We start from the raw sequence: 22,276 nt of genomic DNA on the forward strand, positions 1-22,276 counted from the left end.
CAAAGACCAGCTTTACATTTTCTAGATAGCATATCTAAAGTTTGGATTTTCTTTATCAGTTAAATCAGCAAATTCATAATTTTCAATATGTGACATATCAACGGGTGGTAATTTATCTCTTCTTTTATTTTCCAAAAGATATGAAAAATAAATTGCAATAAGACAAAATAATGAAATAACTCCACATATTACAATAGCTATTTTGGCTCCACTATAATCAGGTGCTTGATTTGCAATAAATGTTTGTGGTCCTATCAAATTACCAACACAATAAGCAATTAAATATATAGCATTTACAGTGATTTTTTTAGTATGACCGGCAACAGACGATGAAATTTGGGAAATCAAACAGATGAAACCAATTGGACCAAGTGTATATAAATAAAGGCCAGCTAATTTTCCTTGATTGGTTGGTGCAAATGCTAGTAAACATTCAGCCATCACTACTACTACAGTTGTGAAAATAGCTACTAACATTCTTGATTTAATAAATCTTGATAAATATGCAAAAAGTGTACAACCAACTATTTCAACTGCTCCTTGAGGCATTTGCATGAGCAAAGAAGTTGCTTTGGTGAATCCAAACTGCTCGTTCAACAAAATTGTACCAAAACTTGTAATACCACCGTTAGGAATATTTGAAGATAATGAATAAAGAAAGAATAACCAAGTACGATGATCAGTCAATGCTTCAATAAATTGTTTCCTTTTAAATCTAGGGTTACCAAAACCTTGTTGATTTGATCTAATTCTTTCAACCACCAATACTTTTTCTTCTTCATTTAAAAACCAAGCTCCTACTGGGGTATCTGGAATATGAGCAAAGATGACAAATCCAAGAAATATAGTTAAAACACCAGTAACTACAAAAACTAATTTCCAAGCTGGTAAAGAATATGAATCTTGATGTGTGTATAAACCATAAGCAATACTTGAACCAACGATTGTTCCAATACCATTTGATGCAAACCACCAAGATGTTCTTAAAAATTGTTCTTCTTTTTTATACCATTGTGAAGTAATGATGGTAAATGCAGGGGTTACCGCTGATTCTAACATCCCCAAAATAGTTCTTAAAGCAATGAAACCAGGATATTTAGGTACAGCACATAATGCTAAAATCATACCCCATATAACAATAAAAACACTGACTGTTTTTGCAACTGGAAATCTTTGTAATAACATTGAGGCAGGGAATTCAAATACTAAATATCCCAAATAAAAACAAGTGGAAGTCCAACTGTACATATCACCCACCATATTTAACTCTGTTCTTAATCCAAGAATAGAACTATAACTTGTGGTTAATTTATCCATAAATTGAAAACAATATAATAGACACATAACTGGTAATAAGAAAGTATCAATCTTTCTTAAAATTCTCTTATCCGTTTTTTCATCCAACTCAAAACCATCACCTTTGTGAGCTAAAGCATATTTCATAGCTTGATCAACATTGTTTGTGATTTCAACTTCTTTACCATTAGGAGATATTATTGTTGTTAAAACATGTAAATTTTTGTCCTCAAGATCATCTTTTGTGAAAGATACTATTGGTTCTAGTTGTGTTTGGTGATCCTCTTTCTCTGAAAGCATATTGAACGTTCTGTAGTATAGTTGAAAATAAATTATTTCATCGAATTTGAATTAAGTTGCAGATGTAATTGGAATTTTATATGACTTGGAATCATACATCAATTTTTCATTAAAGGACTCAAATTCTAAAGCGTGAAAATTTCAAGTAAAGATGCATAGAACTTAATTCTATAACCGCCTGTTCATTCTGTGCAGCATAAAATTGTTATCTTGATTTAAATAATGCACCAACATTACTGATCTGATAACAATAATTGTGATTGTTATCTCAAACAATTGATAAATTTTAAATTTATGAGGTTTGTGTAATTTAGATCAAAATTTTCAAGATAAGATTTTGAGGTACTTTAGGACCGATGGGAACAATAATCACAAATGCACCGAAATATTCATACCTATACAGCATGAATCTAGTACTTACTTGCCGATTCATAATGTACAAAAACTATAAACTGGGATATTCCATTCTTTCGAAGAATTTCTAGAGATCTGCCCAAATAATTCTATTATTCACTAAACCTCTTCAAAATGAATGAAATAACAGTGACAGATTTCACGGCTCAAGAATACCGATCCGTAGCCGGTGCGATTAAATGAAATAAGATGTTTATCAAGCTTCAAACCAAAGTGTGGGCTATATTCAGGCTAATCAAGCAATGGTGGAGTATTCACTCTCATAAATTCCGCTCACTACGGAATAATTAGTTTTCCAAGAAAATTTTAAGTTCTTGATATATTATTTTGGTTCCGCTACTTACTTAATTAAGGGGAAATTGAAAAAAAAGAAAAAGAAGATAAGAAAAAATTGAATCCCGATATGATCTGCAATTGTTTCAACGTATAATTAATCACACGTGACATTTGTAAAATTTCATGATAATTTATGTCAATATAGAAGAAGTAATTTTTAGCAGATTATTCCAAACTAAATCATAATATTCACATTCTAATTAATTTTCGATTCAAATTAAACATATCTCATAGAGCGTACCTAAATCTTGGGTTTTCCTTGTCTGTCAAATCAGCAAATTCAAAATTTTCAAATAATTCATCAGTTTTTTCTTCTTTACCTGATCTAGCATCTCTTCTTTTATTATCCAAAAAGTATGAAATACAAATTGCAATTAATATGAATAAATCAAGAAATCCACATACAACAATAGTAATTTTAGCACTTCTATAATCAGGAGCTTCTTTTGCAACAAATGTTTGAGGTCCAATTAAATTTCCAACACAATAACCAATTAATAAAAGTGAATTCACAGTGATTTTTTTGGTATGACCGGCAACAGACGATGAGATTTGTGAGATTATACAAATAAACCCAACTGGTCCTATACTGTTAAGATAATATCCAGCTAATTTACCTTGATTTGTTGGTGCAAAAGCTAACAAACATTGAGCAATTACTGAAAGAACTGTTGCAAAAATGGCAATTAACATTCTAGACTTGAAAAATCTTGTAGTCCAAGCTAGTAAGACACACCCTACGATTTCAACAGCACCCAGTGGCATTCCCATTAATAACGATTTTGATGTACTAAATTTGAATTGACCATTTAATAATATAGTTCCAAATCCTAAAAGTCCACCATTTGGAATATTACCAATTAATGCAAAGAAAAAAAATAACCAAGTACGATGATCAGTTAAAGCTTCGATAAATTGCTTTTTCTTGAATCTTTTATTACCAAATCCTTGTTGATTTGATCTAATTCTTTCAACAACCAACACTTTTTCTTCTTCATTCAAAAACCATGCTTGAGTTGGAGTATCAGGAACATGAAATAAGATGATAAACCCAAGGAAAATAGTCAAAACACCAGTGACAATAAATACTAATTTCCATGCTGGTAACAGGTATGAATGTTGATGTGTGTATAACCCATAACTTATGGCCAGACCAAGAATTGTTCCAATACCATTTGATGCAAACCACCAAGATGTTCTCAAAAATTGTTCTTCCTTTTTGTACCATTGTGAGGTTATAATTGCGAATGCTGGTGTCACTGCTGATTCTAACATTCCTAAAATAGTTCTTAATGCGATCAACCCAGCATATTGAGGAACAGCATTTAAAGCTAAAATCATACCCCATAAAATAATAAATGTACTAACTGTTTTTGCTACTGGAAATCTTTGCAATAAGACCGAAGCTGGAAATTCAAATACTAAATATCCCAAGTAAAAACATGATGAAGTCCAACTATACATATCTCCCTTCATATGTAATTCTGTTCTTAATCCTAAAATTGCACTATAACTAGTAGTCAATTTATCCATGAATTGAAAACAATACAATAAACACATTATAGGTAACAAAAAAGTATCAATTTTCCTCAAAATTCTTCTATTAGAAGCTTCATCAATTTGGTATCCATCATCTTTATGAGCTAATGCGTATTTCAAAGCTTGATCAGCATCTTTTTCTGTTAATTGTATAACTTCATTGTCTGCAGATAAAATTGTTGTTATTACCGGGTTTTTTTCATCATCATTCAAGAAATTATCACTATTAGTGCTTGATGAAACCAATTTTTCAGACATAATTACCAGTGATTTGAGTTGTTCATGTTGATTGAAATTTTGGTTTTCATTAGATAGTTGTATAACGTTTTATAATTTTTCATCTTTTAAACTGTGGTTTCGATTTAGTTCAATTCTAGACATTCTGTGGCGATTGATTGAATTATGCCATCAAATTGATTGAATTAGTTCTCATTAAATTAGTTGCAGAATCTAAATCACCCTGCCGGGCTCCAAACGTTATGATTAACCAATTTGTTGTTTTCGGAGCTCATTAAATCGTTATTTTCATCACAAATAACCTCATATTTGATATTTGTTGGGATTGATTGACATGGTTAGTTTCATATCATTTTTGCCAAAAAATTAATCTCGATTAATCGGAAATATCTATTAATCGGATATATCATTTTATACAATGAAAGTATTTAAACATTCAATTTGGGTCTCATAATCAAATAAAGAGTAGTTGGATCGATACTTTTCTTTTTTAATTTTGGCAGCATAAAAACAGCTTTCGATTACTCGCCATGAATGCTCGAAAACTTGTATTTCTTTTTATGTTGAATCGATTTTAACTGAACTTTTGAAAAATTAGAAATAACTTTCTAGATGGTTTCGACACTTATCTTGATGGTCAATTAACATCTATGGTTGTTATGAGCTATTAATTTAAGTCACTGATTCACGACAAACAAAAATGTAACAACAAAAAATAGAATCGCGACTTTATTTTATTTACGTAAATAATTTAAGTTAATTTTAAGTAAGGTATGCGGTTACCTTTATAAATCATTTGAACATTTATATCATCTAATCATACCATACTTAAAGCTTTGAGACAAGCATCATTTTTTACCCATTGCTCATATTTGCAATTTAACACAATCACTCTACAATAGCTATCAAGAAGTATTACGAAATCTTGGAAATACAGCCTCCCCACAAATAAATTTTATTGAAACACAAATAAGGTAGTCACTTTACAACTCCCGTATCCATTATGTCTGATTCGGCATCGAGTTCAGCAATCGTATTGGGATGCTCTGTAGCAGTTGTATCATCAGCTATTCAATCACTTGGAGTCACATTACAAAGAAGATCACATTTATTACACATTCAGCTACCGTCGACCTCAAGTTCTACTACAAATGAATGTTCATTTTTGAACCCAAATAATAATACGCATCATCAGCAACAAAAATATAGAAGAAACATGTGGTATCTAGGTTTTTCTATGTTTATAATTGCGAATGTTGTAGGATCAGCAGTTCAAATTTCAACTTTACCGTTAATAATATTGTCACCATTACAAAGTATAGGGCTAATTTTTAATTCAATATTCAGTTGTCTACTACTACCAGGGGACCATTTCACAAAAAAATTATGGGTTGGCACGGGAGTGATTGCAATCGGTGCATTTACCATTGCCTATAATGGATCAATTCCACCTTCGTTGAATGATGACCCAATTCATAATATAGATAAAAAATTCAAAATTATAACTGACAAATTATTAGATCCATCTTTTTTAGTCTGGTTCATTGGTACTTTTATCTTCATGGGCTTTCTTGTAGCTATAAATAAATTTTATTTGGATAAAAAAATTAAGGAGAATCATCAACATAGACAAAAATTTGCAATAAGAGGTGGAGATAATAATGTTTTGGTAGTGAAGTTCAATAAGTATCAGTTTTGGAAAGGTATAAACTATGGTATCGTGAGTGGAACTTTAACTGCTCATACTTTTTTATTTGCAAAATCAATAATAGACGTTATCATAGAAACAATAATGAAAGATGGATTTAAAAACATTTTCAAGATTCACAACTTTGTTCCATATTTATTATTGATAACTATGTTTTGTATTGTTGGATTGCAACTAACGGCATTCAATTTAGGTTTAGCCCAAATTACTACTGCAATATTGTATCCATTATGCTTCTTGGTATACAACTTGATTAATTTGATTAATGATTTAAGTTTTAATAAATTATTAGTTGACCACAAGATGACATATTTTCAATTTACTTGGGTTTTAATAGGTTTGACTGGTGTATTAGTTGGAGTTTTAATTTTAAGTTGGGATAGTGCATTCCAACCGGGATCTGATAATGTTTCAGCTGAGGATGGTGGAGTATCTTTCAACGAGGGTGGTTACACGGACTATGTTATTAGCTTAAAAACAAATGATTCTGATGGTAAATCCGATCGCTCAATAGAACTGACTGCATTGATTGAAAATTTATCTTCGAATAACTCATATGATACGAGCCAGCATAATAATCCAGACCAAAAAGATAACAGACTTGATGAAAACACAGAAGGTGAAGAATCAAATATTACAAACGATACGTTGAACTTATCAATAGTATCAGATCAAAATAAAAATCGTAAAAGCTTAAATCGTCCTAGACTGCTAACTTATGAGCAACTTCAGCTCTTAGGTCAACTAGATCCAAACTCCCAAATTAAGTAAGATTTAGAAATGTTGTTAGGTACAGGTATAGATTAGATAAATAAAACAAACTTTTAATCACTGCCTTTAGAACAGTGCTTTTTTTGAAACATGCATGTAGAGCTCGATAAGTTGTAGTGTCTTTTGGTAGCTTTCAAAAATACTTTTTGTGTGAGATATGAACTTTCTGAAAAATTGGATTTTCTAAATTTTTTTCAATGTTAAACAAAACTGCCAGACGTCAACAATCACATCAATGTCGGCTGCGAGTAGAGAGCTTTTTGACTTGGTGAAGAACTCAAGACTAGCTCAAGTCGCCAAACCACATCTGAAAAATATTAGAGGACAATCCAACATTCCAACACATCAAACAATTTTCACACCATCATCAAGTGCTTATAGGTCAAATTATGGTTTAAAAACTGCTTTACCAACAAAAATTGGTAAATCACATATTTCATTCAATGATATAGATAACTATAAAGGAATGCCTGATGTTGAAAAAAATTCAGGACATCATTATACACAATTAATTTTCAAAGAAGTTGGAATTCCTTTAAAAAATCATTTTTCACAATCAAATCCATTATTTCCAAGTAATTCAAACAAAAGTAATAAACCTACTAGAGAAGGTTCTTTGACAAACTTATTAAATTTAGACACAAGAATTAAAACTGAAGAAGTTTTAAAAATCTTATCCAAGAATAAGAACCTATACTCAAATTTTAAATCATTCCTTGCCAAAAATCACCCTCAGTTTTTATTATCTTTCAACTCATCAAATTCAATCTCAAATTCAACTTCATCAAACAATAACGAATTAATTTCAATAATTAAAGATTTTTTAAAGAGTTCTAATGAAGTCACAAAAAAAGAAAGTACGATTTACAACAATTCAAGAGAAAACTTGGAGAATATTCAAGGAACAGGAGGTTTCTCATATAATCAAAAAGGAAGATTGCAAAATACACCAAACGGAGTGAAATACAACCATATAGTGCCAGGAAGAATAGTAGGTACAAAGGAAGCAGCAATTGGTGGATTTGTTTCGAACGTAATTGATCGTTCAATTGCTTTGCAAACAAATTATGCAAGGAACTATCCTGGTAAACATCCTAGACAATTCATTATGCCATTTAAAATAAGTGAAGCTGAATTGAGTGAGGATGGATCGATAAGAATATTTGCCGAAGGTATAAAGAATGGTACTTGGTCTGAAACTGATGATAGATATACCAACGGTTCTATAAGATCAAATTTTGGAAGTACTTCAGAAAGAAATAAGGCTGATGATGAAAGTTTAGAGAGTTTACTTAATTTGATTTTACCATCTAGATAAGAGAATACAGTTACGTTAAATTTATTCATTAAAAGTCATTAATTTATTAGGAATTATCATGTTTATAGTTGTAAATTGATGTTCAATTTGCGATATCCCTTGCTTCAGCATTATTTGATACAGCATTCACTTCGTTGCTCTGATGATCGTTCGATTTACTTTCTTTTTCAGATTTTGTATCTACTTCAACTTTGTCCGTCTCAACATGCAAACCATCTTCCTTGTTTTCGTTTTGTGTGGGAGTAGACTCCAGGTTAATAGTTTTATTAGCTCCAATACCGTTGCTTGTGGTTTTTGAATCACCTACTGCAGGCTCTACTTTCTTCTTTTTAGGATATTTTTTGGGTTTATCTTGAACGGTAGGTATTCCTGTAAATTTCTTTTCCTCTTGATTCAACTGTACTCTTAAATTTTCCGCCAAATCTTCATCCAATCTACCATCAACTTGATACCACAATTGATAGGGTGCCAATCTTGTTCCGACTTTCAATATATGTTCCATTTGAACTCGAACTTTTTCGACTGGTTCAAATGAGTTGACGAATATAGGAACAAACTTTGAGGGTATCCCATGAAGAGTAAATGAGACACTTGAATAACTATACGTTGGCTCTTCTGGTGGTTGTAAAGGTTTCGAAGCTGCTTTTTTTGGAACTGGGCCCCTTCTTTTCTTTTTCCCTCTTCTCGGTGGAGGAGCTCTTCTTTTCGCGGGAACACTTGACGTTACTGTCTCTTCCTTAATTTCAACTTCGTCGTTGTCTTCATCTGCTATGTCGTTTAATTCTTCCTTTTTTACCTCTTGACACTCATCAACTCTTGCAGTCTCTTGTGTTCCCAGATTTTTATCATCTTTTGTTTGTTCAACATTACTGCTGGATCCGTTTTCAGGAACCTGGTTTATTTCTGAATCTGTCTCTTTTTTTTCTTCGCTTTCTATTTCCTTCCTCTGCCTTTCTTTCTCTTCTTCTAGCTCTTTCATTTGCGTGTTGTACTTTTTTAAAGCTACTTCATATTCATCTATTTCCTTTTGATTATGAACCCATAAAAAACTCACCAAGATATCTTTGTTATCTGATGCATTACCATTTTCAGAATTGATTGATGTAGACGGATCTAAAATTTCACAAATGGAATACTTAGGTAGCTGAAATCTCACATTCGTATTTTCAAGGAATTCAAATACTAAAGTTGCATTGGTGCTATATTTTTCTTGAAATGCAGTTAATTTTTGATCTTTTGGTATTTCCTGAACTTTTTGTTTCTTTGACTTGTGGCCTTCTGGTTCCACTGATGAATGTTTAGACGTAATGTGATAAGGATTTGGCTCTAGTTTGATATTTAGCTCTTGCTGCATCTCCAACTTGGTTTTCAGTGGAGCTGGCGCGTTGTGATGAATGTTGTTTTGAGGTGAAGTCAAGTCGACATTGTTGGAATAACCGTTTTGAGTCTGTTGCGGATGTTGATGTTCCCCTTGTTGCAATGAATTTGGTTCTTGTACGCTTCCGGTGATGCTATTTGAATGTGTTTGTTTCACCTCTTGATTTGTTTGATTTGATAGCTGAGAGTTATTGTTGTCATTATCTTGAATTTGATTTTGTCTCAGTTCAGTTTTAATTGTCTGTGTCTGAGGATCTGGTGCTGTTATCAGATCATTCAACTTGTCATTATTTACTTCTTGATGATGATGTTGTACTGTAGATGTATTTTGTGCCACCCTCGTGCTTTCGGATTTAATATTTGAATTTTTATTCTCATTATCTAAGGTTCTATCTTTGCTTGCAACACCATTGTTTTGCACAACCATTCCAAGTTCGCCTCGTTCCAATTGTCTCCTAACAGCGTTAACCTCATTTCGTGTCTCTGTTTCAATTTCTCTATTAATCGAATCAACAACTCTTTTGATGGTTTTATCACTATGAGGGGGATGCTTTAATTCTCTAGCCTTCTTTATATATTTTTGAAATATCATTATTTGATGAGAATTACCTACTCCATGAGCCACTAAGGTCATTAAATTATTGAACTCAGCATTTTTCGACCCTATGAAATTCAAATTTGCAATCATTTTTTGATTTTCAGGACTTTTCATATCTCCCGGGTTTGGTGATGGTGATGAGTTAGTTAAAGTGGTAGTTGGTTGAGTCGGGAGCGATTTAGGTTTTTGTTGAGCATGCGATGTATCACTTGATTTCTTAGTTGGAGTTTCTTTTTTTATTGAGTTTTTGGATCCATTACTGGTTGATGTTGTAGGTTGTTGGGCTTCGGTTTTGAGTTTTTCAGATTCCAATCTCATTTTCATCATTAATTCTTGTTTTTCCAACTCTTTTTGTCTTTTTCTTTCCTCTCTTTCTCTATTCTCCTGCTCTCTTTGAGCTTTTCTTTCAAGTTTTTCCTTTTCCCGCTGAAGCTTTTTCTCTGCCCTTTCTTGTTTCAATCTGATTTTCTCTTCCTTAGTATCACTTCTTTCATCTTTTGCAATAAATACTCTAATTTCAAAAAAATGTACTCCAATAGTTAAACCACAATCTACTAACTTAATCATTATATCTCTAGCACTTACCTCGTTGTTCAAAACACTAGGTCTATTTGCAAATATGTCATCTCGTTTTAAGTGTTCAGGTATTGGTTTATCTTGATCTACTAGCTTTTTGATATAACTTGATTGTTTAACCCAATATAACTGAAACATGGGACAAAGTTTTAAATAGTTTGATCTTGATTTGATTAAGGATAAATATAGTACACCTGTATCTTTGATAGTCAATGGTTGATTCAATGATGATTCTTGTGAAACTGATGAAAAAGATACGGGAAGCGAATGTATTGTTTCAAATGGTCGCACAATTTGTTGAGATTGCTCCACCAACTCTTGTTGTTTTTCTATCTCATTTCTTTTAGAGGTTGTGAGTCTCCTCCTTATTCTTGGTGGCATCTTATGTATGATGAATCATGTAGAAAAGTGTTGTAGAAATGGAATGGAAAAAAGTGTGTGAATAATAATATTTGAATTTGCATTGATTTTATTTTTTCTGCTAAGTATTTCTAAATTTCGCGTAAGTATATAAAGAGTTGAAGATAATAAAAGGCATAATATGACATAATATATTATAAGTCATGTAAAATATTCATTAATGTGTTCGTATAAAAGTGCTATCTATATCTAAATAAATATGTTAAAATCAATTATGTGTTTGTTATAAGTTATCTTCTAATGCTTCTAAGCCTTGATTAAATAATTTTATGATATTATCTAGCTCATTCACTAATTTGCTTTTGTTGGTGGTTGAGTCCATGAAAAAATCATTTTTGATACTTGGAATGATGGGAAAGGTTATTGGCGTAGGCACATTTTGTTGTGATGCAGCTGGTGGTTGATGTGTAACAGTACTTCCCTTATGTGAATTTTGAGGTTGACTAGGCATGGATGATAACAGAGTTTGTGGAATTGAGGTGCTAGTAGTATTTGAATGATTTTGATGCATATGTGAATTGACATTTAAATTAGATGATGATGAAAATGTTTTCTTTTGTGCCAGGATACTATTTTGATGAGGTCGACTCTGAGGAATTGGTGAACTTTCTTTATTAGGCTTACTAAAAGTTTGATCTTCTGCCTTTGTAGCTGATGATGAGTTCGTCAGAAATTGAGGAGGTTCGCTCTCAGTAACAGGTGTCATCGAAACATGCATATATGCAGCTTGAGCAGGATTAATACCAAATTGATTGACATTTTCATCGTCATCGTGATGATCATTAGTTAAAGCTGATAATGAATTTAAGGTGGCTGATGGAGTAGGCATTTGTATAAATCCTGGTTTATTTCGTTTGGACTTCAAATTTGATTGAGGATTGACTGGCAAAATCGGCATCGATTGCTGCAGTACCAATTGAGGAGGTGCTTGGTTGGGTGGTTGAGTGTTTATCTTGGAATTTAAATCATTAGAAATCGGTTTAAAATTAATAGGTTGTAAAAGTGGATTATTATTTCCTTGACCTTGTACAGCTTTCATTTTTGATGGTGAATTTGTCTTTGAATTCATTGCAGCCATTCCCAAATTTGTAGGAGGTTTAGGAGATGGGCTTCTGGCAGCTGCGGCTGATGCATATGGTGGTGTGTGAGGAGTTGCCGTGCTTGAATTTGTTGACGTGTTTATTGTCGGTATATTTTGGTGGCTCATTGTGTTTGATACTGTTTTCTTTCTTGGTCGATTCTCGATTGGGGATGTATCTATTGACGCATACCTGGTTTCTAGGTTTCCTGATGCTGACTGGGTGTGATATAAAGTTGGAGGCTTATTTAGTACAGGATGACCATTACTCATTAAGGTTGATGTGGATGGGAAGTTTGAAAGTGCAGACATATCTGGTATCTCAATTGTGGGTGATTCAGTTCCATTCATATCATTCATTATGGAAGGAGCTTGCAATGTTGAATGATCATTCCTGCTTTCCTCTGCTGGATCCTCAAATAACATTTGTAAGGATTTGGGAATATCTGCTATAGATTTTGTTTGTGTATTGAGCGTTGCACCACTACCATTAAGAGTCGTAGCTTTTAATGTTGGAATCGTTGAATATGTATTTTCACCACTTTGAGTTTCATAATTTTTCAGGTACTCAATATTATTCATATCAATGTCATTTTCAATGATATAATCACGAGATTCCAACGAGTCAAAATCCCATTTCACTTGAAGTTGATCATCATTAGCATTGTTGCCAATTCCGTAATCATTATATCCTGGTAATTTATTCTGAACAATTTCATCAACAGTGTCTTCTTGCTCATTCTCTAAATTAATAAAAACTGAATCTCTTGATGAATTTCGATCTCGCCATAATAAATAACGTGATATGACTTCCTTCAATATGTTAGTGGGATATGTTTTGTAGATTTTCATTAATTTACATTTAAATAAATCATCTGCAGATGGTCTTTCTTCCGGATTTTCATCCAAACATAATGCTATACATTCTTTTAATGCTGGAGAATACTGACTCCCTTCTAGCCTGGGAGGAGTTGCCTTGGAAATTAATTGCATTGCCCAAGATGCATCTTTATCGCCGTAAGGAGGATTACCAGTAGCTATTTCATAAACAGTTATACCTAAAGACCAAATGTCAGCTTTACTATTATATGATTCCCCAGTTTTGATGACTTCTGGTGCCATCCAATAAGGTGTGCCCGCCATTGTTGTTCTTTTAGTAGCATTTGCTGATATTTTTGCTGCAACACCAAAATCACACAATTGAACATTTCCTTCCTTTGATATCAAAACATTTGCAGCTTTTAAATCTCTATGTATTACTCCTAATTTATGAACAGCACTTAATGTCAACAATAACTCTCTTACAATTATTGCAATATATTTTTCTTCCATTACACCAGGTTTCAATAAAGTTCTTAATGATCCACCTGCACAGTAATCCATTACAATCCATAATTTTGTATCATTCAAAATTGATCCATAATAATGAGTAATATTTGGTACATTTTTCAATTCTGTTAAAAATTGTATTTCTTGTTGAACATCAAGTATTTCTTCTTCTTCTGTATCTAGGTTTAGAACTTTTATGGCATATACTTGTTTTGTTTGTTTATGATAAGCTTTATAAACAACTCCAAATTTACCTCTTCCAATGACCTCAGTTCTTTTATATTGTGATATGGAACTCATTTAGATGATCCTAAAACGTAGTGATTGAATTTTTTATTTGCACATATACGTTTTTGATAATTATAGATGGATGTTGTGAAGTGTTGTTTATTATGAAGGTGATGTTTTGAATGTTTGATCCATAATTAACAACGCCTATTGTTTTTTTTTTTTTCAGTGAAACAAATCTCAAACGATAAATTGATCTAGTTATATCAAAGAATATCAATGAAGGAAATAAAGAGATAATACATGTAATACAGATTAATTATGAGGCTAAATTGATTAGGCTCATATATATTTACACTGAATATACTCGTCCATGAATAATGAAGAGGCTCATGCTGATACAAATTGAACAAACAAATTATTGAAATATAAGAGTTCCATTTATTAAATCTAGATTTCTATTGTTTTATATTAAGTAGATTAAACTAAAACGAATACGCGAAATTAATTCCCAATTTGTTAAATTCAGGTACTTTCGTTATAGGATTAATAGATACTCTAGCACCAGTGCTAACGAGAAATTCTTTAACTCTTCCTTCCCATAATAATTTTATAGTTTTATCTTTTAAAGATGTTGATACCTTGATCACACTTGAAAAATCACTTTCATTAACTAGATTTTGGAACGCAGTTGATACTGGTCTATTTTTAGATGCAGATGATTTCAATGAGTTCGATGAATGATCTGATGGGTATTTTTCTTCTACTATCGTATTTCCACTTTTTCCATTTTTGAAAGTTTTGGTTTTATATTTACTTGGTTGTCTTTTGATATGATCATGAGTCGATACTACCTGCTCATCGATGTAGGTCGTTGGAGGATTTTGTTGTTGAAATTGTTGCTGTTGTAATAATCGCTTTTTGGAATAACTAAATAATTCAAACCCCAAGGATAAGTTACTTGCATAGGAGAAAAAATTGAAGTCATATTTGGAACAAAAAGTTGAAGCAACTGAAGTTTTTACTGTGTAGGTAGAAGATACATGTCCCAATATTGGATTTATTGCTAATGTCATTGTTAATGGTTTTCCTGTTGATGTTGATCTAGTTGAATATCGTAAAGCTGTTGATAAACCTGGACTTAGTGTTCTTGCTGCATACCAAACTTCAGTACCAATTGAAATTACAGAATTATCAAATTTTGGTATAAGATTAGGATTTATATTTTTTGCTATAGTATTTCCTAAATTATATAGAAATCTTACTCCAATTAATGATTCATTAGTTGAATAAATTATTTCTCTTGAGTATTTCACATGATTATTTTGTAAATATATTATCATAGTACCGTTTTTTTCCAAATATGGATGGTTCACACATTTGATCAACAATTGTGTGTTTTCATTTAATCTTTTAATAACCATTGCTTCCAATGCTGATCCAGGAAAATACATTCTACCATATAGTAGCAGGTGTTTATTGTTAAGTTTTGGTTGTTTAATCTTTTGCTGTTGTCTTCGTAATACTAGCATTGGCTCGATAATTCTAAACCCAGCTATTGCATCTTGTAATGAAACATCTTTCGATCCCATTGTATTAGTTAAAGGATTCAGCGAGTATAAATATGCCAATGACCCATTAATTTGATGAAAATTTGATAATGTGAAACTTGATGCAGAATAATCTGAAGTCTTTGATGATGTATCTATTTTTAATCCATTGGGTATGGGAAAGTCTAATATAGCTTGAGAAGTTGCATTTATGTTTGAGAATATGTTATCTTCATTCCAGTTCGTTGATTTATAAAAACATTTTTGAAGATATTCCATATAAGTGTACATTACTATAGACCTATGGCCTTAATCGTCTTGTTGCTTTGAGATTGTTGTATTGTTTATGATTTAAGTCTAAAGTTTGTTTTGATTTTAATTTTCTTCCTTTTTAGATTTATCTAAAAATTATTTTTCAGTTGTTTCACATTTTTATTATGCATTTGAATCAATTCTTATCTACTATTTTTCAAAACACACCCTAGTCAAAATGACATCGAATGGAGTTACAGCAAGAGAAGCTTTTATTAAAAGAGATACTAATGAAACAAAGATTCAAATAGCCATAAGTCTAGATGGTGGAAACGTATATATTCCTAATTCAATACTACCTAAGTCTGATTCAATAGATGAACATGCAACACAAGCTACTGGAGGTCAACAAATTAATATTCAAACAGGGATTGGATTTTTAGATCATATGTTACATGCATTAGCCAAACATTCAGGCTGGTCATTAAAAATTGAATGTGTTGGTGATTTACATATTGATGATCATCATACAAGTGAAGATGTAGGAATAGCTTTGGGTTTAGCTTTTAAAAATGCACTTGGACAAATTAAAGGTGTTAAAAGATTTGGTCATGGTTTTGCCCCATTAGATGAAGCTTTAAGTAGAGCCGTTGTGGACTTATCAAATAGACCTTATGCAGTTATTGATTTAGGATTGAAAAGAGAGAAAATAGGTGATTTATCATGTGAAATGATACCTCACGTATTAGAAAGTTTTGCAACTTCTGCTGGTATAACTATGCATGTTGATTGTTTAAGAGGATTCAATGATCATCATCGTGCTGAAAGTGCTTTCAAAGCTTTAGCTATTGCTATTAAAGAAGCGACTTCAAAGACCGGTAAAAATGATGTCCCAAGTACTAAAGGTGTTTTATCATGAGACTTAGAAGCGGTCCAGAAGAGAATTGTATATCTGCTCTAAATATATTTAATTATCTATTTATTCATCATCTAATAAATTGTTTTATCTGTAGCATCTCTCTCAATAGAAAATTTGTTGCAAAAAAAAGGTTCGGTTCAAGTAATCATTCACAATCAAACTGAAACTTATTGAATTAACATACAAGAGACTTGGAATGACTCTATCATCATGTCAGTATCTACGAAGTAGGCAGTTTTCAACATTCACTGCGAGACTTTTAAAGTCAAGGGAAATTAAACCAATTTTCAAACCACATTTTTCAAATCCTAAAAACAATAATCAATCATTCCAAAAAAACCTACCGTTATCAGAGAAACCACAGAAACCATGGGAAATAGAAAATATAAGTAAAGATAGATTTTTTAAAAGAAAATATGGGAAAATGTCAGATGAAAGAAGATCACATTTACAAGAAAAAGTAGCAAGACAAAGAAGATATAGAGAAATGAAAAAAAAACATGAACGTTCAAAATTTGAAAAATCAAATCCCAATTTTAAAAGAAGTATTAATGAAATTGATTATGAAGGACAAAGTGCTAAAGAAATAATGGAAGAAGATGGAATTAAAAGTAGGAAAGAAGGTAATATGAGTGGTATAGGTGGAACATTTTTTGAATTTGTTTATGGAACTCATCCAATAAGTTCAGTATTAAAAGCAAGAAAAAGACCAATATTAGGATTATATACTTTCAATTCTGATGATAAAGATTTAATTAAAAAAGCAGAAAAAGAATATGGTGTTAAAACTCAAAATGTTAGGGATAAAAATGCTTTAAATATTTTAACTAAAAATGGTGTTCATAATGGGATAGTATTAAAAACTAAGCCGCTAAATATACCTTATATTACTGAAGTTGGTCATTCTGAAGATAATAAGTATAAATTAATTATCGAAGATGAGGATGGAATTGATACTCCAATTGAAAAATCCATAATAAGAACTGAAGAAATACAATCAGAAGAAGATGAAGAAGAACTTTATCCATTAGCATTATATTTAGATGAAATAACAGATCCTCAAAATATGGGTTCAATATTAAGAACTGCTTATTTTTATGGAGTTGATTTTATAGTAATACCGGATCATTCAAGTGCAAAATTAGGTCCAGTTGCAAACAAAGCATCATCAGGAGCTTTGGATCTTATAGATATTTATCAAACTGATCAAAGTTTAAAATTTATTGATTCTGTTAGAAATAATGGATGGAATGTTATAAGTACAAGTTCAAAACCTGATGATTTAAATTTAAAATTGCTAAGAGATAAAAATTATAAAATTGAAATGAGTTTAAAAGATAAATTTATTGAATTAAATGATTTAAAAACTATTTCAAAAAAGACTCCAGTAATGTTGGTTATTGGTAGTGAAGGTAAAGGTGTTAGAACAAATATGAAATTAAGAAGTGATTATCTTGTTGGTATACCAAAGTATAGGAATGATGAAGATGATATTGTTGATTCATTAAATGTTGGAGTAGCTACTGGAGTAATCATACAAAGCTGTTTATAAATTACTTAGAACCTTGTACATAGATTTTATAATGAATGTAATGACAATTAAATAATAATGAGGATTCGCAATTGGGTCTCTCTTTAATTTGAAATTTGTATTTTTGTATTTGGATTTAGAATTGTATAAAATGTCTAGGGTAGACTGATTAAATCGTACTTAAGTCAAATTTGTTGCAAAATTAATATGAAACATTGAAAACATTTGGTTGTGTACAGTACATCCTAACCTACATAGTTAAATATTTTTGTAAGTCAAAATTTCAAATTTGATTCTTTCTTTGATCTTCAAAAGAGTCTTCGTCAGTGAAATAGAAGATCAAGTAAACATCAGCCATTACTAGATATTTATCGTCTATAAATTTTACGTCTACAACCCTGTTGATTAATGAAAAAAAGTAGGATCAGAACAAACATCCATTCTACTACAGAATAAATGTCTCAAATTATAATAATCGGACTTTAAATTTCAATTTATTCTATTTTTTTCATGTGCACGTAATAAAATGTTATTAGACCCAAACTGTTAATCTCGTTATTAAGTAAGTTGACTTATTGTTTATAATCGTGTATCATTTTTGGAGAATAAGGAGTTCATTAGAATCAGCCTGTGTTTAATCGATACATGTTATTACTTTGATTAGGCTACAAAATTCGTTTAACAAGAGATTAAACTAAAAATTTAAATACCGTGGATTTAATCAATTCATTCCAATTCAATAGTAATAAAATTAAGGTACCACCATACAACAACCAAAATTTTAAAGTTTGTTCTAAATTTTTTTGGGTAAGAGTCCGTATTTCTTTTTACAGTATGATTATTTCTGTTGGTTTTTTTAGTCAAATTATTACCAAATTTATATCTAACTGTTAATATTAATACAAATATGTACTGATAAATTAATTGGTTAATTAGCACTGACTTGAGTAGAAACCTAGTAGTAAATTTGGAAGTCCTCCCTCATTTGATCCTTATTATAGTTTCAACAAAACTCGGATTTAAACTGATTTTGTAATTCTCTATTTTTATTTTTTTTCAAAACCACCCCTCAATTTTGGTTCAAATTATTTTTATAGGGTTTACCAATTATTATAAACGAATATTTTTGGAATTCAAATCATATTAACAATATTCATCAAAATACCAACCATATCAGAATTACTTCCATATCCACATCTGCTCAACCAGTAGTATCATATAATCATACAATCAATCTATAAAAGAATTGACCAACCAAATTTAACGCAAGTACTTTCATTAGGGGTCCTTTCATTCACAATCGTTTAATTGTCAATACTGCGCTTACACAATCAACACACAATCTAATAATGGTCGACACTCATCTAGTCATCTTGGTCCATGGGTATGTTCCTAACTTTTAATAAACTCAAAGTTTCTAACAAATACTAACTTTTTTATCTTTTAGAGTCTGGGGTAATTCTTCACATGTATCATATCTTGAAAAGACAATTAATGAAGAAATTAAACCAACTAATGGAGAAAAATTATTTGTTTATAAAACTGGTTCACATTCTGGTTATCTTACATATGATGGAATAGATGTTAATGGTAAAAGAATAACTGATGAAATATTAGAACAAACTTCCATATTAAATTCTCAGGGTGATAAAGTTACAAAATTTTCAATTATTGGTTATTCATTAGGTGGATTAATTTCAAGATATGCAATTGGAATATTACATAGTAGACAATATTTTGAAAATATCAAACCAATAAATTTTGTAACATTTTGTACACCTCATATTGGTGTATCAAATCCTCAAACTCAAAATTTTTCAGTAAGATTATATAATAATATAGCACCATTTTTTTTAGCTATAACAGGATCACAATTTTTTTTAAAAGATAAAGTTGGAGAATTTAATAAACCTTTATTAGTTTGGATGGCTGATCATAATTCAAAATTTTATCAAGCTCTTTCTAATTTTAAATATAAATCGTTATATGCAAATGTTGTAAATGATAAAAGATGTTCATGGTTTACGTCATCAATATCATCAGATGATCCAGTTAATTCAATGTATAATAAATCCCCTAAAAATATTGAATGTTCATATATTAAAGGTTATGAACCAAATTTAATAGATTATCTGAAACCTTTACATTTTATTCAACGAGATACAAAACAAATTAATTATGATGAAAGACCTCCCATAGTAAGATTTTTTTGGAAAACTTTAAATTGGATAAAAGTTATTGGTTCATTAATTATTTATACACCATTTTGGGCATTATCATTTTTAATATCATCCATTTTTCAAAGAATAAAATTAAGTTCAAGATTACGTAAATTTAATAATAATACAGATAATAAATTAAATCATTTATATGAATATAATGAAGATACTTCATTTTTAACTGATTTAAGTAATAAATTTGAAGATGAACAAGATACTTTAGTTGAAGATATGTATAATGCAATGAATTACAAAGTAAGTCATTCAAAAATTTTCCCCAAGATAAAATTAGATTCAAATCAATCATTTATAGTTGAAAAATTAAATTCAATTAAATGGAATAAATATCCAATTATTTTAAGACATACTACTGCAACTCATGCTGCTGCTATTGTTAGACATGCTGATCCTAATTTTGATGAAGGAAAAGTTGTCGTTGGTCATTTTATTGATAATGTATTTAAATTGGAATAGATGAATTTTTATAGGAGAAATACAAATGGGATTTGAAATTTGGGTAAAAGGTATTACAGAAATGGTGAAATTTATGAATATTTTAAATTTTTTTAAAGTAGATTTTAATTAGATTATTAGATATTTTTAATAAATGATTTGGGTAAATTGTGTTTTTCTTTGTAGTTTTGAATGAATCTTCAAGTGAATTTTGGTTTGTAAAACTGCTTTGTATGGAGATTGTTTTGGTTGCAAAAAATATAATTTTTTTTTTTCTTTGTAAGGATCACTTTTTTTATTGTTATTTTTACAACCAACCAACCAACAAACAACGAAACACACATCAAATTCATTTATTTCTTGAAAATGCCAACCTTTAAAGATAATATGAAGTCTATGTTTGGTATGCTCAAAAAACCAGAAACAAAGGAATCACATAGCGCTGACGCTGATACAAAAACTAAAGCTATTGATCCACTAAACAATAAAAATAGTCTAATTACCAATAGTAACATCAACAATTCAAATTCTCCTATGGTAAAACCAACGTCATCAAAAAAGTGTGAATTAATTGCAGCCAACGTTCCAATTGAAAAAGAGAATGCTGATAAGAAGAAAACAACTCAATTTGCCCCCAAACAGATTGTAAATAAAAGTCGAGACACAATTAAAAACTATGATCTATATAAATATGAATACTATTCAGCACAACCAATTTTTGATCATTTGTCTCCAATTTTTTCAAACAATGTATCATTTCCCATATTGACAAGTAAATGGAATTTAAACTTAAATTTTAATTTTAAGTTGTATGTCATGATTTATTTTAAAATTTCAGCAACACATTCATATATTTTTCAAATATTGAAAGAAGTCTATCATTTAATTGATCATTTTCAAGTCTTAGGGGATGACTCATATGTTTTAGATGTATCAGATAAAACTCAAAAACCAAATTCAATTGATTATTGTATTAATGGGAGGCCAAGCTATATTATTACATTTTAAAGATGAAAAAATGAGTTTTTCATTTATGAAATTAAATTCTTTAATTTTTGGAATTAGATTAATTATAAGTATTCCAAAAGAAAATTTAAAAAATTTAAATATACAAATTGAAATAACAAATTTCCCACCAATACATTTTAAAAATGGTAATGAAGTTTTTAAAGTTTTAACATTTGAAAATTTTGAAATTATAAAATTTTTAAAAGAATATAATTTACAAATTTTAAAAATTAATAATAATAATTTTAAATTTAATTTATTACCACTTAATTTTGAAAAAATATATCCAAGATTTTATATAACAATTTATGGAATATCAAGTTTAATTCCAAAACAAAATTTAATTTCCATTTTTAGAAGATTAGGTGATTTAATTTCTTTTAGTTTTGCTCCAGTTGGTTTATTGACAAAATATCATATAATTAATTTACAATATTCAAGATTTATTAATAAATTTAATTTGATTTATAATATTAATTCAATTTTTAAAAATTATAAAATTAAAATTAAAGTTAAGGTAAATTTTCCAAAACAAATTGAACCTAATAATATCATTAATGAGAAAATTAAACTGGATGGAATGAAAAAAACTGTTCAATCCAGAAAAATTGCAACAATTGAGAATAAACCACTTTCAAATGAAAAAGAAAACTCAAAACCTGAAACCAATTCTACTCCGAAGTCTAAAATTAACAAACAAAATAAAACGGTAAAAACCAAAAGTCAAGCCAAAAAGACTAAAAAAAGTTAGGTAGTTCTACTGAAACATTGAGATAAAAAAAAACTAATACATGGTAAACTATATAACTAGAAATAATA

At 30.1% G+C, this 22,276-nt stretch overlaps 11 protein-coding genes across 11 annotated transcripts; 6 read left to right on the forward strand and 5 right to left on the reverse strand. All coding sequences in view use genetic code 12, as the record gives it.

Annotated features, from left to right (window-relative positions):
• Positions 1 to 21: 21 nt before the first annotated feature.
• KGF55_005649 (allantoate permease family MFS transporter) lies at positions 22 to 1,596 on the reverse strand (the record flags this gene model as incomplete). Its single annotated transcript, XM_051760684.1, has 1 exon — positions 22 to 1,596. One exon carries the CDS (start codon positions 1,594 to 1,596, stop codon positions 22 to 24), a length of 1,575 nt encoding a protein of 524 aa, XP_051611678.1.
• Positions 1,597 to 2,574: 978 nt separating this feature from the next.
• On the reverse strand, positions 2,575 to 4,143 carry KGF55_005650 (allantoate permease family MFS transporter; the record flags this gene model as incomplete). The annotated part of the gene is made up of 1 exon (XM_051760685.1): positions 2,575 to 4,143. One exon carries the CDS (start codon positions 4,141 to 4,143, stop codon positions 2,575 to 2,577), a length of 1,569 nt encoding a protein of 522 aa, XP_051611679.1.
• Positions 4,144 to 5,125: 982 nt separating this feature from the next.
• KGF55_005651 (uncharacterized protein) lies at positions 5,126 to 6,601 on the forward strand (the record flags this gene model as incomplete). Its single annotated transcript, XM_051760686.1, has 1 exon — positions 5,126 to 6,601. The coding sequence occupies one exon, from the start codon at positions 5,126 to 5,128 to the stop codon at positions 6,599 to 6,601; it is 1,476 nt and encodes a 491-aa protein (XP_051611680.1).
• Positions 6,602 to 6,836: 235 nt separating this feature from the next.
• On the forward strand, positions 6,837 to 7,919 carry KGF55_005652 (mitochondrial 37S ribosomal protein bS1m; the record flags this gene model as incomplete). The annotated part of the gene is made up of 1 exon (XM_051760687.1): positions 6,837 to 7,919. One exon carries the CDS (start codon positions 6,837 to 6,839, stop codon positions 7,917 to 7,919), a length of 1,083 nt encoding a protein of 360 aa, XP_051611681.1.
• An 82-nt stretch (positions 7,920 to 8,001) lies between these two features.
• Positions 8,002 to 10,851, reverse strand: KGF55_005653 (uncharacterized protein; the record flags this gene model as incomplete). The annotated part of the gene is made up of 1 exon (XM_051760688.1): positions 8,002 to 10,851. The coding sequence occupies one exon, from the start codon at positions 10,849 to 10,851 to the stop codon at positions 8,002 to 8,004; it is 2,850 nt and encodes a 949-aa protein (XP_051611682.1).
• Positions 10,852 to 11,113: 262 nt separating this feature from the next.
• KIC1 (putative serine/threonine protein kinase) lies at positions 11,114 to 13,597 on the reverse strand (the record flags this gene model as incomplete). Its single annotated transcript, XM_051760689.1, has 1 exon — positions 11,114 to 13,597. One exon carries the CDS (start codon positions 13,595 to 13,597, stop codon positions 11,114 to 11,116), a length of 2,484 nt encoding a protein of 827 aa, XP_051611683.1.
• Positions 13,598 to 14,010: 413 nt separating this feature from the next.
• On the reverse strand, positions 14,011 to 15,366 carry MDM10 (Mdm10p; the record flags this gene model as incomplete). Its single annotated transcript, XM_051760690.1, has 1 exon — positions 14,011 to 15,366. One exon carries the CDS (start codon positions 15,364 to 15,366, stop codon positions 14,011 to 14,013), a length of 1,356 nt encoding a protein of 451 aa, XP_051611684.1.
• Positions 15,367 to 15,565: 199 nt separating this feature from the next.
• On the forward strand, positions 15,566 to 16,246 carry HIS3 (imidazoleglycerol-phosphate dehydratase; the record flags this gene model as incomplete). The annotated part of the gene is made up of 1 exon (XM_051760691.1): positions 15,566 to 16,246. The coding sequence occupies one exon, from the start codon at positions 15,566 to 15,568 to the stop codon at positions 16,244 to 16,246; it is 681 nt and encodes a 226-aa protein (XP_051611685.1).
• Positions 16,247 to 16,442: 196 nt separating this feature from the next.
• On the forward strand, positions 16,443 to 17,798 carry KGF55_005657 (uncharacterized protein; the record flags this gene model as incomplete). Its single annotated transcript, XM_051760693.1, has 1 exon — positions 16,443 to 17,798. The coding sequence occupies one exon, from the start codon at positions 16,443 to 16,445 to the stop codon at positions 17,796 to 17,798; it is 1,356 nt and encodes a 451-aa protein (XP_051611686.1).
• A 1,328-nt stretch (positions 17,799 to 19,126) lies between these two features.
• KGF55_005658 (uncharacterized protein) lies at positions 19,127 to 20,470 on the forward strand (the record flags this gene model as incomplete). Its single annotated transcript, XM_051760694.1, has 2 exons — positions 19,127 to 19,161; positions 19,225 to 20,470. The coding sequence occupies 2 exons, from the start codon at positions 19,127 to 19,129 to the stop codon at positions 20,468 to 20,470; spliced, it is 1,281 nt and encodes a 426-aa protein (XP_051611687.1).
• Positions 20,471 to 20,815: 345 nt separating this feature from the next.
• KGF55_005659 (uncharacterized protein) lies at positions 20,816 to 22,208 on the forward strand (the record flags this gene model as incomplete). The annotated part of the gene is made up of 2 exons (XM_051760695.1): positions 20,816 to 21,199; positions 21,387 to 22,208. The coding sequence occupies 2 exons, from the start codon at positions 20,816 to 20,818 to the stop codon at positions 22,206 to 22,208; spliced, it is 1,206 nt and encodes a 401-aa protein (XP_051611688.1).
• Positions 22,209 to 22,276: the final 68 nt, after the last annotated feature.

The sequence above is a fragment of the Candida pseudojiufengensis genome, assembly GCF_024610245.1.
Source record: "Candida pseudojiufengensis strain CBS 10847 chromosome Unknown scaffold20, whole genome shotgun sequence".
NCBI lineage: Eukaryota > Fungi > Ascomycota > Pichiomycetes > Serinales > Debaryomycetaceae > Lodderomyces > Lodderomyces pseudojiufengensis.